This window comes from Numida meleagris, chromosome 1, assembly GCF_002078875.1.
Source record: "Numida meleagris isolate 19003 breed g44 Domestic line chromosome 1, NumMel1.0, whole genome shotgun sequence".
In the NCBI taxonomy this organism is placed as follows: Eukaryota; Metazoa; Chordata; class Aves; order Galliformes; family Numididae; genus Numida; species Numida meleagris.
The window spans coordinates 190,775,155-190,791,694 of NC_034409.1; the positions used below are offsets into that span (position 1 = coordinate 190,775,155).

General features: G+C 47.7%; 1 protein-coding gene across 3 annotated transcripts in view; it reads right to left on the reverse strand.

Annotated features, from left to right (window-relative positions):
- The window catches only part of USP35 (ubiquitin specific peptidase 35), a 30,969-nt gene continuing 19,458 nt past the window's right edge, over positions 5,030 to 16,540 (reverse strand). For 2 of the 3 annotated variants that reach the window (XM_021382986.1, XM_021382993.1), the window contains 6 exons: positions 13,403 to 13,561; positions 11,336 to 11,529; positions 11,125 to 11,218; positions 9,543 to 9,649; positions 7,811 to 9,043; positions 5,030 to 6,828 (listed from right to left, as the gene is read on the reverse strand). In XM_021382986.1, the coding sequence (XP_021238661.1) occupies positions 6,618 to 6,828; positions 7,811 to 9,043; positions 9,543 to 9,649; positions 11,125 to 11,218; positions 11,336 to 11,529; positions 13,403 to 13,561 (1,998 nt within the window). In that variant the 3' untranslated portion in view covers positions 5,030 to 6,617. The remainder of the gene's footprint in view (positions 6,829 to 7,810; positions 9,044 to 9,542; positions 9,650 to 11,124; positions 11,219 to 11,335; positions 11,530 to 13,402; positions 13,562 to 16,540) is intronic. The other variant, XM_021383001.1, reaches the window with a different exon arrangement.

Below are 16,540 nucleotides of genomic sequence, written 5' to 3' on the forward strand. Positions count from 1 at the left end.
TAATCATTGGGAAGCAGTGCCATGGCTTCACAGCGTGTCCCAAGAGAGGTTGTACTGTCTCTGTCCTTGAGGGTTATCAGAACCAGAATGGGTCAAGCCCTGAGCAAATGGGTTGGACCTCACAGCTGACCCTGCTTAGAGCAGGGAGTGGAACTGGAGATATCCCTTCCCCTTGATTTACCGAGACCCTACTGCTGGAGCAGAGGCTCCTACACATGAGGGAAGGGGAAAAATACCTAAATGCCTTTAGCATTCTGAACAGGGCCAGGACCTCTTCTTTGGGCATGAAGTGACAAGGCACAGCTCAATCCCTAAGGTCATATACCCTGGTGAAGTGGCCTAACCCACACTGGGGCCATCCCTTGTGCCTGGGATAGGGCTGACTAGATCAGGCCAAGTTATCTAGAATATGGACACATAGTCTGAGCCACTGGAAAACAGCTTGAACCCATAGATTTGACATTGACATTGACCCTCTGGAGCCTCACCTGCATCCCTGCATCCCAGGGTCCCACTGCCTTGAGTGTACAGGGAAGAATTGGCTCCATTGACTCCATTTGAGCATGGCTCATTGGCTGGGATAGAGTTTTGTTTTTTTCTCATAGTACCTTGAACGGTGCTCTGTTCCTGATTTGTGATGAAAACAGTGTTGATAACACACTGATGTTGTTATCAGTTGTTGCAGAGCAATGCTTGCTGAGAGCCAAGGAGGACTTTTCAGCCTCTTGTGCTGCCTTGCCAGTGAGGAGCTGGAGGTGTACAAGAAGGTGGGAGGGGACACAGCTGGGACAACTGGCCCAGGGTGGCCAAAGGGATATTCCATACCATACGATGTCATGCTCAGCAATAAAGCTTGGGGGGAAATTTGAATTTTCCAGGGCTGCCATTGCTCAGGGAGCAGCTGGGCATTGGTCAGCTGACAGTGAGCAATTGCATCATGCAAATTTTCTTTCCTTTTCATCCTTTTTAAAAAAAAAACTTGTTCAAATATCTTTCTCTCACTCAACAAGTTTCTGACTTTTGCCCTTTCAATTTTCTTCCTCCTTCCCACTGCAGAGGGAGTGAGTGAGCAGCTGTGTGGTGCTTAAATGCCTGCCACGCTTAAACCACCACATGGGCTTTGATGGGAAGATGTTTAGATAAACTGAGCACTGACACAGGGACCCACAGAGGGGTTTGGCTCTCCTGCTTAGGGATCTCCAGAAGCCCTTGGATGTGGGGCTGGGCACCCTTTTCTGGGCATCCCTGCTGGGGTAGGGCTGGGCCAGAGGTACCCAGAGGTTCCTCCAGCACCAACTGTGATTCTGATTCTGTGATTCTGTGAAATAACTCCACAGGTCCTGGCTGATCTCCTTAGCCTGGGAAAGGAATAAGTGGGTGTTTTTCTTAAGTCGTATTTGTATTGCATTGACATTTTCCCACCTGATGACATTGCTTTTCTGTGTAAAAGTTGATAGCTCCACTGTGCTTCATACTGGAGGAACACTGTCAGTATGAGACCAGTGCAGCTGGGCTGTGCCTACAGAAAAGCCCTATTTGCAATGGGAAGGGCAAAAAACAGAGCCTAATGCCAGTCAGGTGTGGAGCCAAAGGACATGCATGGCTACCAAAGAGCCAAGTAAATCTGAGACCAGTCCAGCATCAAATCACAAGGCAGAGGCAGAGATGTGCACACTTATGTCATGAGTTCTCCACAGCCTGAAGCAGTCTATCCCTCTGTCCGCTTGTCCTTTGTGTCCGATCCTTGCTCAGAGCTCCTTGAGACATGCTGTTAATCAGGCCCCTGCATCACTGGTTTCTCTTGGAGAAGAGCCGATACACAGCAAGGTGTCACCAGCCAACCTACAATGAGCCTTCCTCAACTCACTGTGCCCAAATTTCAGCATGTTCTGGAGCAGAAGCTGGGCCCTGTGGCTCCATCTCTTGTCCTAAAATTGCTTCCTGATGGGCTTGCTTGCAGTCAGCAGGCTCTTAATTTTCAATGCCAACTATTTCAAGGATAACAGGTGCATTTGTAGGCCAGTGGATTGACTCTAAGGGAGAGGTTTGCCACAACCATCCTTTTTTTGTCGTCCTTCAGGTGACACCACATTTTATCTTCAGGTGGGCCCAGGAGGCTCATTTAAGCTCTCTAACTCCCACTTCTAGCCTGTATAATAAAGATTCTTAGTACTTATTTCCCCCACCTCACAGGTGCATGGTGAGGTTCAATTAGTTGACATCGCAATTGCCTTGTCCAGCATCACACATGACATTGCTCTGCAAAACACACTGAGGACCTCATGTACAATTACCAACATGGGGAAAAAAAAAAAAACAACACTTGTCAGGGCTTTCTCCTGAGTGAGGGGATGGGGGAAAAAACATTTGCACAGCTTTGGTGTTTTGCTGCCTCACGGTCCCCAAAAATACCACATTTAATTTGGGAGGCCTTAGGACACAGTGGCTGAAAGCATCATGAAGAGGAGAAGGGCTCCAAGGGAAACATGTGGATGAATCCCATAGGGCTAGGACAAACCTTTAGAGTTAGTGATGTCCCTCTCAGCTCTTGGCGAAGTCAACAGTCCCCGCTGACTTGGGGCATCATTGGGTGGGAATGGACCCAGCCAAAGTAGGATAGTTTTTGCCATTTGTATCTTAACCTGCTGCAAGGGCGAGTCAAAGCCCTGGCTTTGAAGCAGGGAGATGTTGTGTATTTCAAAGCCTATGACTGTTCTGAAAGCGGAGAATTTTTTTTCAATTTGTAGAAGGAAAGACAAGAGTAATCTGTGGCAAACTGTACAGTACATGTCTTCTTGTGGTGTCGCTGTTGGAATGGTTATGAAGTTTTCAAATCACTGTGGACAGCTAATCACTTAAGTTAATTAATTTATTCTTTGCAGTTTGTTGTTGTTTTTTAAGTAATTGGAAACAATTATTTATCCTGTAAATTGGTCTTGAGTGAAACCTAGATAATTCCTTTTTTTTTGCTGTTAATAAACATGGTACATGACTGATGTGAAAGTGATCTCGTTTTTAAGTACTGTATATGCAGGGGAAAAGCAACAAGAAAATAAAAGAATGGTAATAAAACAACGTCTCTCATTGCTGACTGCCAGCACGGCTATGGAGGGGGGTGAAAGGAGGAAACTGGATCAGTTTAAATTATGCAGCACTTTGAAGCTTTCAAAACATTCTTCAGGTCATGTCACCAAGTATTTCCCGCAGCTTCGCATGTCCACTCTGCAAAGTGACGGACATGAGGACGAAGCCAGGGATTTTTGTGATACAAGAAACCTATGCAGATGTTTCTGGTTGATAAAGTGAATTCCAATTGTGTCTATGTCTGCTTCAGGGGAACACTTCAGTACATCACAGTCATGAGTGCCTCCTTTTCCCCAGCCCTCACTGTAAAAGTCTATTTTGTTATTTCTAACCTGAATCCACCCTCTTTGAGCTTGAAACCATTTCCCTTTGTTCTGTCATCACAGACCCTGCTCAAGAGTCTGTCCCCACCTCGCCTGTAGCTCCCCTTTAGATATTGAAAGGCCACTCTCAGGTCACCTTGCAGCCTTCTCTTCTCCAGGCTGCACAGCCCCAGTTCTCTCAGCCTGTCCTCGTAGGAGAAGTGTTCCATCCCTTGGATCATTTTTGTGGCCCTCCTCTGCATGCATTCCAGCAGCTCCATGTCTCTCCTGTACTGAGGACTCCACATCTGGATGCAGTACTGCAGGTGAGCAGTAGGCACTCGTTGCCAAACTCCATCCAGGCATTGAGCCATTGACCACCATCTCTGGACTTGATCCTGCAGCCAATTCCTCGTCCACTGAACAGTTCACCCATCAAATGTATATCTATCCAATTTGGACAGAAGGATGTTGTGGGGTATCGTGTCAAAACCCTCACTGAAGTCCAGATGGATGACATCACTGGCTCTTCCCCTGTCCACTGATGCAGTAACACTATCATAGAAGGCCAGTACCTTGTGGCCAAGGCACACTGGGAATCACAGAATTGTAGGGGCTGGAAGGGACCTCTGGAGATCATCAAGTCCAACCCATGTGCCAAAGCAGGCTCCCTAGACCAGGTTGCACAGCTCAACGTCCATGCGGGTCTTGAACGTCTCCAGAGAAGGAGACTCCACAGCCTCTGTGGGCAGCCTGTTCCAGTGCTCTGTCACCCTCACTGTGAAGAAGTTCTTAGTGCGGAACTTCCCGTGCTTCAGTTTGTGGCCATTTCCCCTTGTCCTATCACCACGCACCACTGAAAAGAGTCTGGCCTTGCCTCTTTGCCTCCTACACCTTAGATATTTATCAACATGTCATGGTTTTATGATTTTTGGTTATCGGTATTCCACATCATAACATCATGTAGTGCACTGGGAGTTAAAGTTAGTGCTCCAGTTCCGTGGATCGTGGATAGTTCTGGCTACCTGGCTCTCAGAAGAGAAGAGCAACTACATTTCCCAAAGGACTGCTCGCTGTTTTGTTACCGTTTTCCGTTCAGAGGGAAAGATAAAAATTGTTCACATATCACGAGACGTCCCCTTTTTTGCTCTCTGTTCCCCTTCTGCTCGTCCTGGCAGCGTCTCTCTCCCTAGCTGTCTCACCGCCAGCATTAGAGTAAGGCCTTTTGGTTTTTGGACACTCTCTCTCATTTTATTTATTAGCTTAAATTGTAATTGTATTGTATTATATTGTGTGATTTTGCATTCCGATATCTTATTTAGTAAATTAGTTTGTTTCTCCTCAGATTGTTGCTGCTGTTTTGCTTTTAGGCCCATCTCTCTACCCTTTCCTTTCTCCCGGGGCGTGGGTCCATGGGTTCCCCTGCCCCATTAGTCACAGAACCGGGCTGAACCTGCCTGTAAACCATTGACACATCTGCAAACTTGCTGAGGGTGCACTCGATCCCACTGCCCACGTCGTCTACAAAGATGTTAAACAACTCTGGTCCCAACACTGATCCCTGAGGAATGCCACTCGTCACCAGACTCCACTTGGACATTGAGGTGTTGACTGCAACTCTCTGAGTGCGACCATCCAGCCAGTTCCTTATCCAGCGAGTGCTCCATCCATCAAATCCATTGTTCTCCAATTTGGTGACCAGGATGTCATGTGGGACAATTCAAATGCTTTGCACAAGTCCAGGTAGATGATGTCAGCTGCTCTTCTTTTATCCATTGATGCCGTATCTCCATCATAAAAGACCACCAAGTTTGGCAGGCACGACTAACCATGGTGAATCCATCCGTACTCCGTGTGATTTTCCTGAGCACACAAGGCCGGGTGCTGCTCTCCCATCAGCTTCTCCCATCCTTTTGTCCCCATCAACCCAACAGCAATGAGTATTGCTCACTAAGCCTCTATATTGAATTAATTTCCTTTATTTATATGTAGGAAAGAAAATAAAAGAATATATGAGAGTATACACCAAGAGATTTGATCCTTTACTTACAACCCCCGTAGCAATGTCTGTGCTTTGTCTTCTCCTCCACAGCAACACAGTGTTCCCCCTGAAACCCCACAGTCAAGATTAGGCCCCGCACACAGAACCAAAGGCACAAATTTCTGCCACTTGAGCTAAAGAAACCTTTTCTAGAAACGCAAGTAAGAAGCAGGTTGGGACAGTGGGCAGGGGACATTGTGGGACGGAGCTACGATCCTATAGACACACTGCCCAGGGCTCGTGGTGTCTCCTGCCACCAAAATCAGCCCCCGTTCCATGACTGATTTATATAAAGCATTGGGTTACATACTATGTACTTATTTTGGGTGCATACAGGCTATCTGCTTGGGTTGCTTTCCTAGCATATCAGTATTTTAAGAAACAGCTAGTGGGTTTAGGGGTCTTAGCTCAAGGCATCCCAAAGGAAAGCCTGGTTTTCAAGCCTGGCAGATCTGGCCCAGAAATCAGGAAACAGCAGAGAGACCAAGTCCTAAAGACACATCTGGACAAACAGCTGGGTCTGCCATGTACACTCACAGCATCCAGAGGTCACCAGTGACACAAGAAGGGCTCAGTGGGGCCCCAAAGAACCAACCAGCTGCTCAGTCTCTCGTAGCTGGGGGCAGTTTGTGACCCTCAGCATCGTCCAGGTCGACCTGCTGCTGCTCACTGCCACCAAGCAAGCTTGCAGGCTCACCACCTTGGCATATTGGCATTGCAGTGTTGGCTGCTGGGCCTTTTTCAGCCTCTTCCCACCGTTAGATGCACGTCAAGGTGAGCTCGCAAAAGCACATTAAAATAAAACAACCCAGGAAAGGTCCCCCAGAACTCAGTGTCACAGGAAGGACTGCAGATGGGATGCGTGTGAGTGATCTCCATCCCCTGGACATTGATGGGTCCATCCTCACCCCTATCCCCATCCCCTCCCCAGGCTGGTGGCAGCAGGCAAGACAATGCTACGCTGAAGCAGAAGGGCACTTCTCCAAGCTGTTGGCGGACACTTGTCTCCGCAGGCGCTTAGCTGCAGGGGTTAATTTAAGGCGTTAAGTGCATAGGAAGCAGTAGGACCCTCCAGGTGCCAACAATAGTCTCCAAATCAGCCCCTGAGTCTTTTTCCATTGCATTGTTCCCCAGATCCTCCTCTGAGTTTCTCACTGTCACCGAGGTGAGAAAGACCCTCTGGCTTCAGGTCAGCCCCGTGGACACGCGTTATCTGCTAGATACTGGTCACTAGAAGACGAGTCCATGAAAGGAGCCAGATCCACCTCCACCCGCTGCAGGACTGCATCCTCCTGACGAGCTGTCATCGTCCTTGTCCCTCTCAAAGTCTCTCCACCACAGCGGTGATTTTGGCAAGGTGGAAATGTAGGCAGCTCTGTTCCTCGCCTCTTTTTCCTGCTCCTGTAGGAGAAATTACAGAAGTATATTGCTGTTATTTGCACTGAAATGACCCTGGGGAACTGCTCCCTCCATCCCTGAGGTGTCCCATTTGCCCCCGGGAGTTTTCTCAAAACTAAAGTGGGGTTGCTAAGCCATGTACTCATCTCTAGAACTTGGTAGGAGAGATGCATCAAAGTGTCGTATCTCTCCAGCCACATGGGTGATCCAAAACCAGCCCTATGACAGCCACCTTGGGAGAGGAGGGAGCCAGGTAAAAAATGCTGTGAAACTTCTGGGAAGGAGAAATGAGAGAGAAGCTGCCCTGCAGCCACCCAGGTCAGAGCAGAAGGAGGGCAGGAGGTGCTCCACGCACAAAGCAGAAATTCCTCACAGCCCAGGAGAGGCCCGTGGTGGTGCTGGCTGTCCCCCTGCAGCCCATGGACATCACACAGAGTAGATCTCCATGTGCAGCCATGGAGGAGCCCATGGTGCAGCAGAGGCAGAGAATGACCGTGGAGGAGCATCAGAGACAAAGCGTTATGGACTGACCACAGCCCCCATTCCATGTTCCCCTGATCTGCTTGGAGGGAAGAAGGTAGAAGAGGGTGGATGGGGAGGAAGTGTTCTTAGTTTACTTTTAGTTCTCATTATTCTACTCTTACTAATTGGCGACAAATTAAATTTATCTTCCCCAAGCTGTTTGTTTTGCCCATGATGGTAAACAGTGAGCCATCTCCCTATACTTATCTTGACCCACGTGAGCTTTGTCATCTTATTTTCCTTCTCCTGCTAAGGAGTGGGAGTGAGAGAGCAGGTGAGTGGGCACCTGACTGGCAGCCATGGTCCACCCACCACACCTGGACACTTGGAGAAAACGTGACGCAGAGTTGCCCAGGACAGGCATCTCTGAGTCATTCTCTTGAGCCTTGCGTAGGCTGTCTCACTGATCGCATACATCAACCTCAAAACCCAATCTCAATGAGAAAATGCAATCTGTATACACCTGGGATCTACCTGCAAGTAGAGGATGTTGTCTTTGGAGATGGCTTCCATCAAGTCCTTATTGAGGGAGGGTTCGTTGTGAAGGTGGCTGGCTTCTGCCACAGCCTCGTGCAGTGGGGAGCTTGGCCTGCCTGGCCGCTGCCTGTAGAAGAGCACATAGGCAGTGTCCTTGGGGAAGAAAGAAGTCACGTTGCTGACTGATTCAAAGGAGGAGAAGGAAACCCTGGTGTCATTGAAGAGGTACCACTGGATTTCAAAGTCCAACTGCTTGTCAGAAGCCGGTTTTGGTGTCCCATCCTGGGGCTGTGCGTGGGGGACGGTATCAGTGCACTCTCTGGAGTAGCAGTAGTAGTGACCACTCTCAGAGGAGATGCCCGAATGCACCACCACGCTGCAGAGATCGTACACGACGGAGACAAAGGTGCTGCCCAGGTCAGCCCTGTCCTTCCCATTTCGGCAGATATCCTCGGTTTCCTCTGAGGTGACAAGGATGGGCAGTTTGAGCACCACAGGGATGGAGACATTGTCCAGGATCTTCTTCCTTTTCATGGTCTGTGGGTCAAAGGAGAACCGCAGCAGTGTGAGGATGAGGTAGTGCGGGCCCTCCGTCAGCTCTGCCACCTTCTCAGCATCCTGCAGGGAAGCACATTTCTCGCAGTGGTATTTGTTCTCTGCTGTCAATCTCTCTGGGGATAGAAAATAGTTGATTAAATCCGGGACGGATCGGGAGTCCTTAGGAGCGCACGTCTGCTCCCCAAAAGCCAAGACAGGATCTTTGGTTGTATCCACACCGACAGCACTGTTGCTTAAGGGATGTGCTGGTTCTCTGGGCTCCTGAAAACCCAGTGTTTCCACCGGCACCGGCTGGGCTGCGGGATCTCCAGACACAAGGGGCTTCCTCCGGACCCAAGGAGACCCTGTTAGCTGGCTTGGGTTTTTGGGGGGCTCAATACGCTGAGGGCCGATTTCTTCCACAGGTAAAACAGAGGTGCTTCCTGGCCTGTGTATGGGCCTATCTGGCGGGGGGAACGCCAACGACAGGTCCGTGAAGGCTTCTTCTCGGGAGGAGACATTCAAACACTTCAAGCAACGAATCTTTGTCATCATTTTACCCCCAAACATCTTCTCGATCAATGTCTTGTTTAGGTAATGATGCTCCATGGCTTGAGACATCAAGCTGGATTCCTTGAGCTTCTGGTAGATCCTCTTTCCAGTTTTTTCTTCTTCATGTAATCTTTGGCAGAAGAAAAAAAGATTGCAACATACAGCAATAAAACATAAAGAACTAGTTTCTACAGTATGGTTCCTGTTCTCTGATTATCAGAGTTAACGTGTGATAACCTGCCTGCCAAGTGCAGTGCTGCAGAAAGCAGAGATGGTCAGCATGCAATGACCCCACTTCTAGGGGCATCACTGGGACACTGGGGATTTGGGATTTTTAGGTGAAAGAAAGGCAAAATCAACATTTTAAAAAGGAGACTTGTCAGGCAAAGACTTATCCTCTGAACTTGGTGCAATTCCAGAAATTTTCAAGCTGTACTCATTTCTTACCCCCAGGTCAGTGCAAACAGAGTTCTATTGAAGAGCTCCAGACTGCTTTTCCCATCTTTTACACCAAATCTCTCAGATCTCAGCCACTTGCACCGCTTCCACATGGGTCAGCATTTCATCTTACACTAAGTCTAGGGGCATCATCGTGTCTGGGCTCCAAAATTGGGGTGCTTGCCACATACCGATCCAGGAGGTACTTGAGATACTCCGAGCAGTCCTGCTGAGCACCAGGGGTAAACCAAGGTGGCCAGGAGGCAGAGAGGAAGCTCTCAGGTGAGATGGCAGGTCGCTGGCACCAAGAGGGAAAAACACATTTAAGCCACTGGGTCTCAATTCATATAGAAGAAGACTTGCTTGGTTTGCTGCAACCAGGACTGGAAGGATGAATTTCAGGCCTGCTGAACCTCCCTTTGCTTGACTGTCATGAGGATAAGAGCTTCTATATACTCAGTTTTAGCAGTACATATCTCATATGTACTCTTATGAACTATCCATGCATTTATTTCTTCATTCAGTTTTTAAATGGTTTGTGTTCCCAACCCAGAGACTTCTACTTAATTCAGCCTGAACTTAATTTGATCCTTAATTTGATACCAAGTCCATTTATGAAAAAAAAGTAAAAAAAAAAAATCCACTAAAATTCCACCCATCATTCTGATCACTGCAGGCAGGTAATCTGCATTACTGGATAATGTAATCAGTGCCATTAGGAAATCGTTGTCTAATTAATATGGTGAAAGACCCATCACTGGCTGAAGAAATGACTTTAAGTACTGCCCCAAAAGAAAAATAACGAGAAGGATTACAGGAAATTACTAGGAAATTATTAGCTACAAACTACACAACAAGCAAATATGCTAATGCACATTAAACACACCATAACCTGCTTTGAAAAAACAGGCTCTTTTATGACCAAATATTCAAGTTAAGATGTTCTCTACATTCCCCCCTTAAAGCTATCTGTAATGGTGTAGCACCACCACAATATAACAAGCCAAACCTGCCAGTCAAGTCTTGGAGAATGGCGAGGTACAGGTAAGCGGGTTCACAGCAAGTGAAAATTCAAAGCTGTGCCTTTTGGGGGACAGACAGATGCTTTCATGAATGGACCTAGATATGACCCATCTGGAGTCACTCATGTTAAATTTCAGGTTTGTGAAGAAAGCACGCATTATGAATTTGTTTATGGGTTAATTTTTTTTTTTACTTTCCCTCAGATACAAAAGATTCGTGACATCTGGAATACAAAGGTTTGTTGCTGCTGTAGTTCTTGCTCTTTGGTTTTCTGGTCTGCCAAAACCATTTTTAAGGCATTTTCTACTGATTGACTGCAGTTTGCAATGAGGCAAGGGGACAAACAGGCTGTTCCAGTCTTCTTCCTTGCTGCACAGCAAGAAACAGAAACTGCTGTTTTACACCAACAGGCTTTTCAGCTGGCCACATATGTAAACTATTACCAAATGGATTTCATTGTCAAAACTATTAGTTATTGCATCAGTCAAAGGCAGGAAGGCCAGAGGCTGAAGAGAGGCAGCCTGGTGTGAACACAACTCACTTTCACAGATGATAGGAGCTCAAGACTCACTCTGCCTCCTCCACCCCCAATATTAGCCTCTTTCCTGTCAACAAAATTTGTCCCATTATAAAAATGCACCCAGATCCACAACTCCTTATCAGCACATTGGAGTTGGCAGGAAGCAACTTGGAGACGAGCCTTTCCGCAGCCGACAGTCCAAACAAATAACTAGAATATGAAATAATTACCTGACTGTGCTCCAAAAATGCAAAGAGCCACTGGAGTTTTGTCATCAGGGGCTGGGAGTTGCCCTCAGTTAAATTCAACACCGAATGCCGAAAGCTGCAAAAGACAAACAGAGATGCAAACAAGATGGAAAATTAGTGTGGAAAGCACAATGCCAGTGCAAAGAGCAACCCTGGAGCAGTCCTACGTGGGAACAAGGGAGCAAGAACTCACTCCGAAGCCATGAAAAGAGACTGTATGATACTGTTCATGTAGCAAGTGTTTCCCAAGTTAATTAAGCCGATCTTCCCTGTCTCTGATTTGGAGGCCAGGCGTGGGTAGAAGCAGGCCAGCTCATTCTTCTGGGAGGTCCAAGCATTTTGTCCCAAGAGATGTTTAATCCGGTCTTCGTTTGGAATTGGAAGAGCCTTGGAAAGAGAGATCAGTGACACAAATCGTTATCTGCAAAGCCTTTGACACGATCCCTCACCACATCCTTCTCTCTAAATTGGGGAGGTATGGATTTGAAGGATGGACTGTTCGGTGGGTTAAGAACTGGTTGGCTGGACACAGCCAAAGGGTTGTGATCAATGGTTCTATGTCAGAGTGGAGGCCGGTCATGAGTGGTGTCCCCCAAGGCTCAGTCTGGGGACCGGTGCTCTTCAACATCCTAATCAGTGACATAGACGACAGCATCAAATGCACCCTCAGCAAGTTTGCAGATGACACCAAGCTGCGCGGTGCAGTCGATACATTGGAAGGAAGGGAAGCCATCCAGAGGGACCTGGACAGGCTGGAGAAGTGGGCCCATGGGAACCTACTGAGGTTCAACAAGGCCAAGTGCAAGGTGCTGCACTTGGGCTGGGGCAATCCCAGGTATTTATACAAACTAGGGGAAGAACTCCTCGAGAGCAGCCCTGCAGAGAGGGACTTGGGGGTCCTGGTGGACAAGCAGCTGGGCATGAGCCAGCAGTGTGCGCTGGCAGCCCAGAAGGCCAACTATGTTCTGGGCTGCACTGAAAGAGGAGTGGCCAGCAGGGAGAGGGAGGTGATTCTCCCCCTCTACTCAGCTCTTGTCCATCTGGCCCCATCTGGAGTACTGTGTCCAGGCCTGGGGCCCTCAGTACAAGAAAGATGCAGAGCTCTTGGAACGAGTCCAGAGGAGGGCGACCAAGATGATCAGAGGGCTGAAGCACCTCTCCTATGAGGAAAGGTTGAGGGAACTGGGCTTGTTTACTTTGGAGAAGAGAAGGTTCCAGGGAGACCTCATTGAGGCCTTCCAATACTTGAAGGGAGCGTATAAACAGGAGGGGGTATGACTGTTTACGAGGGTGGATAGTGATAGGACAAGGGGAATGGTTTTAAACTGAGACAGGAGAGATGTAGGTTAGATATTAGGAGGAAGTTTTTCACTCCGAGGATGGTGACGCACTGGAACAGGTTGCTCAGGGAGGTTGTGGATGCCCCATCCCTGAAGGCGTTCAAGGCCAGGCTGGACGTGGCTCTGGGCAGCCTGGTCTAGTGGTTGGCGACCCTGCACTCAGCAGGGGGGTTGAAATTAGATGATCTTTGAGGTCCTTTTCAACCGAGGCCATTCTATGATCTTTCTGATGGGCAAATGCAACACTCCTCTGCTGGAGGTGTTCATGGCACAGCTCATCCTCATGCTCTTGACATGAACACGCTGTTTAGCTACTGGTATTACTATTTCAGAGGCACTCAAGACTAAAACTATTGATAAAACCCACAGTCATGACAAGGACTTCTGCAGGCCCACCATAAGAGAAGTCTCTTCCCAAAATGCAGCCAGCTAGCCTACATGGGGCTCAGCTTCAGAACCATAAACCCTTTCTTCAGCCATGGTTTGAAGTGCTGAGGTTAGGACTTTCTTATCAGCAGAACAGCCACTCTGCACTACGCTGCAAATTGAGATGTCATTTCTATCTGGGGGGGCTACAAGAAAGAAGGGGACAGACACTTTAGCCAGGTCTGTTGTGAAACAAAAACGAGAAATGGTTTCAACTAAAAGAGGGGAGATTTAGATCGGGTACAAGGAAAAAGTTTTTAATTATAAGGGTAGTGAAGTACAGGAGCAGGTTGTCCAGAGAGGCGGTGGTGCCCCATCCCTGGAGACACTCAAGGTCAGGCTGGATGGGGCTCCAAGCACCTGGTCAAGCTGTAGGTTCCCTGTTCATTGCTGAGGAGTTGGACCAGATGGCCTCTGAAATGTCCCTTTCAACTCAAATGATTCTATGATTCCATATGCAGTACAGAAAAACAGCCAAGAAGCAAATAGCTTACTTTAATAGCTTCCAACACTGGTTCATAGAGATCCGGAAATCCTGAGAAGCGGAAGAACATGCAGTGGATGAGCTCAGCCAGCTGCTCCAGGGAGCTGGTGGCAGAGTTGGAGTCCTCCTTCTTCAGTGAGGCCACCAGCCTGGGAATGTGAGGGAGCAGCTGGAAAAGGAGAGTTCACTATCTCAAAAACAGCTCCAAGTAATTCACAAAGCTTAAACAGAATGACATTCAGATCCAGGCAGAAAGGACAGTCAACAGAAGTTGACTTCAATCCCATGCAGGCTTCATCATTCACCCTACGAACTCAACAGCAAATCTTCCATCAAATTTAGCTGTGCAAATTCAGGGCTATCAGTCTTGAGGGGTTTCATATCGTACAGCACCTGTAAACTTGTGCTGTCATTTCCATTCTTTGTGCAGGTCAATATCTGCTAAAATACACACTGGAAAGGAATGTTATATGCTGAGAAACCGAGTTCAGGGACTCAGACCTACAGAACAGGTGAACTAACCTATAAAAGGTGTAATCTGGTATGCTATATTTTATTTCATGCTGCATAATAAAATAAATTGGAATTGGTATAGTCGGATGGGTAGCGACAGACCCATAAAGAGCACATTTGTTACTTTGCATTCATCTAGAAAATTCAAACATGAGCAAACAACCAAAAGCAAAAGGAGAATGATAAATTGCTCACGGGCACCCTCTGCTGACCCCACAGCCGCACAGAAAATTAAAGACCTGTTCCCAGCCCAGCAAATGCACTTAAGTAACCCTGAAATTACACAACATTTTTTGTGTTTCTGTTTTGCTTAATTTTACCCCAGAACAATTCTGGAGTAAAGGCTCAGAATCCTCAGTCCACCCATTTCCTGGTCCTCCCCTTTTCTCTCTTCTTCCTCTCTTCTTTCTCTCTTTCTTTCTCCTCAAAATATTGCAGATTTTAACTATTTCCTTTCCGATGAGAAAGTTTTGGAGAGGGCAATGAATGAAGCCCACTACCATTCTATGCACCAATATTTTGCCAAGCTGTGATTGGAACAATTCTCAAAACTCTTCCAAAGTGCCTGGGCAAACACAGAGATAAGAAGCACAACAAGCTTATGCCCTCTTGTTTGTTCTTTTGTTTTGAATAGGGAAGAAAATTTGTGCTCACTGGGCTGCAGATGGAAACTTCAGGCCAAGGGTGACTGATGGCTTTTGAAGTCTTTCAAATTTTGGACACTCAGCTGAAGATTGTTCACTGGAACATCTGTTTTTAGAAACTGAGGGGTTTCTTAAGAAATTGGGCTCAATTAAAGTGTCTCCAGCTGAGAAACAAAAAAACACCAGCTGACGATGTTGGCTAGCTCTGCTGTTTTCCAACTTGATGTGTTTATCCTGTGAAATTTTATGCTGTGAAATTGCCTACGGCCATACCACCCTGGAAACGCCCGATCTCGTCTGATCTCGGAAGCTAAGCAGGGTCGGGCTCGGTTAGTACTTGGATGGGAGACTGCCTGGGAATACCGAGTGTTGTAGGCATATTAAATTTATTTTCTCCCCCTGTCCTCTCTCCCACTTAACAACGGTGATGAACTGGGGGGCAGGGGGCAATGGCAAAAGGTCCCTGCTCGGCGGCGCAGGCGCACCCGCCCAGCGATTCCCCTCCCTCCCCAGCTGCCCCTGTGGAACAGGTACAGAGCTCTGCAGGGACAGCTGGATGGCAGTGGAGATGATGGTTCTTCCCACTTGGAGGTGTCTTTGAAGCCTTGCAGGACTACCCTCAACATTACAACCTCCTCAGCAAAGAACAAAAGACGGGTCATTGTTGTTGGTGACTCAGAGCTGGAGGGAGCAGAAGGCCCAATATGTAGAGCTGACCCTCTACACAGGGAGGTCTGCTGCCTCCCATGAGCCCGAGTTAAAGATGTAAGGAAGAAACTTCCTTCCCTAGTACGGCCCTGAGATTATTATCCTCTGTTGTTGTTTCAGGTAGGCAGTGATGAAATAGGAAGAACCTCCCTTAGAACTATGAAAAAGGACTTCAGAGCCTTAGGGCGTCTGGTCAAGGGTTCAGGAGCACAAGTTGTGTTCTCCTCTATCCCTCCAATTATAGGGAATAATGAGGGACTAAACATGATGGGTCAACAGATTAATATCTGGTTCCAAGCCTGGTGTGCCTGACAGGGGTTTGGGTTTTTTGACCTCAGCTCAATTTTCACAAGACTGGGCCTGCTGGCAACCGATAGGAATAGCTTATCCCATCGGTGGAAAGGGAATTTACGATGGGAATTGGGAAGGTTCATTGACAGGGCATTAAACCAGGTATGAAGGGGGGTGGGGGTGAAACCAGGGTCACTAGTAAGGAGCCTGTATGTAATGAGCCAGTGCTTGTGGGAGGGGCTTGTGCTAGTAAGATCCCACAGTCTTGTGGGTGAAGGAGGAGGACGACACACCTTTTTATAGGAAGAACATAAGAGATGATGGGAGGTTGGTGGCTTTGGAAACACGTGAGTGTGGGGTATTAGGGCTTCTCCCACTCATAAGGTGGCCCAGCTCAGGTGCATCAACACCAGTGCATGCAGCATGGGTAACAAACAAGAGGAGCTAGAGGCCATTGTGCAGTCAGAAAACTATGATATAGTTGCCATCACAGAAACACAGTGGAATGACACACACAGCTGGAATACTGTGATTGATGGCTACCGACTTTTCAAAAGAGACAGGCAAGACAGGAAAGGTGGTGGTGTAGCCCTCTATGTTAAGAAAGAATACGAATGTATGGAAATTAATGATGGTGATGATAGAGTTGAGAGCTTATGGGTTAGGATAAAAGCAAAGGCCAATAAGACTGACATAATCGTGGGAGTCTGCTACAGGCCGCCCAACCAGGACGAAGTGGTGGATAAGATACATTATGGGCAGTTGGGTGAGGTCTCGAGGTCTCTACCCCTTGTTCTCATGGGGGACTTCAACTTCCCAGACATCTGCTGGAATTATAATACGGCAGAAAGGGAACAGTCACGGAGGTTCCTAGAGTGTGTGGGAGACAACTTCCTGACACAGTTGGTGAAGGAGCCAACAAGGAGAAGCAAAATCCTGGATCTGCTGCTTGTTAACAGAGAAGGCCTTGTGGGGGATGCAAAGGTTGGAGG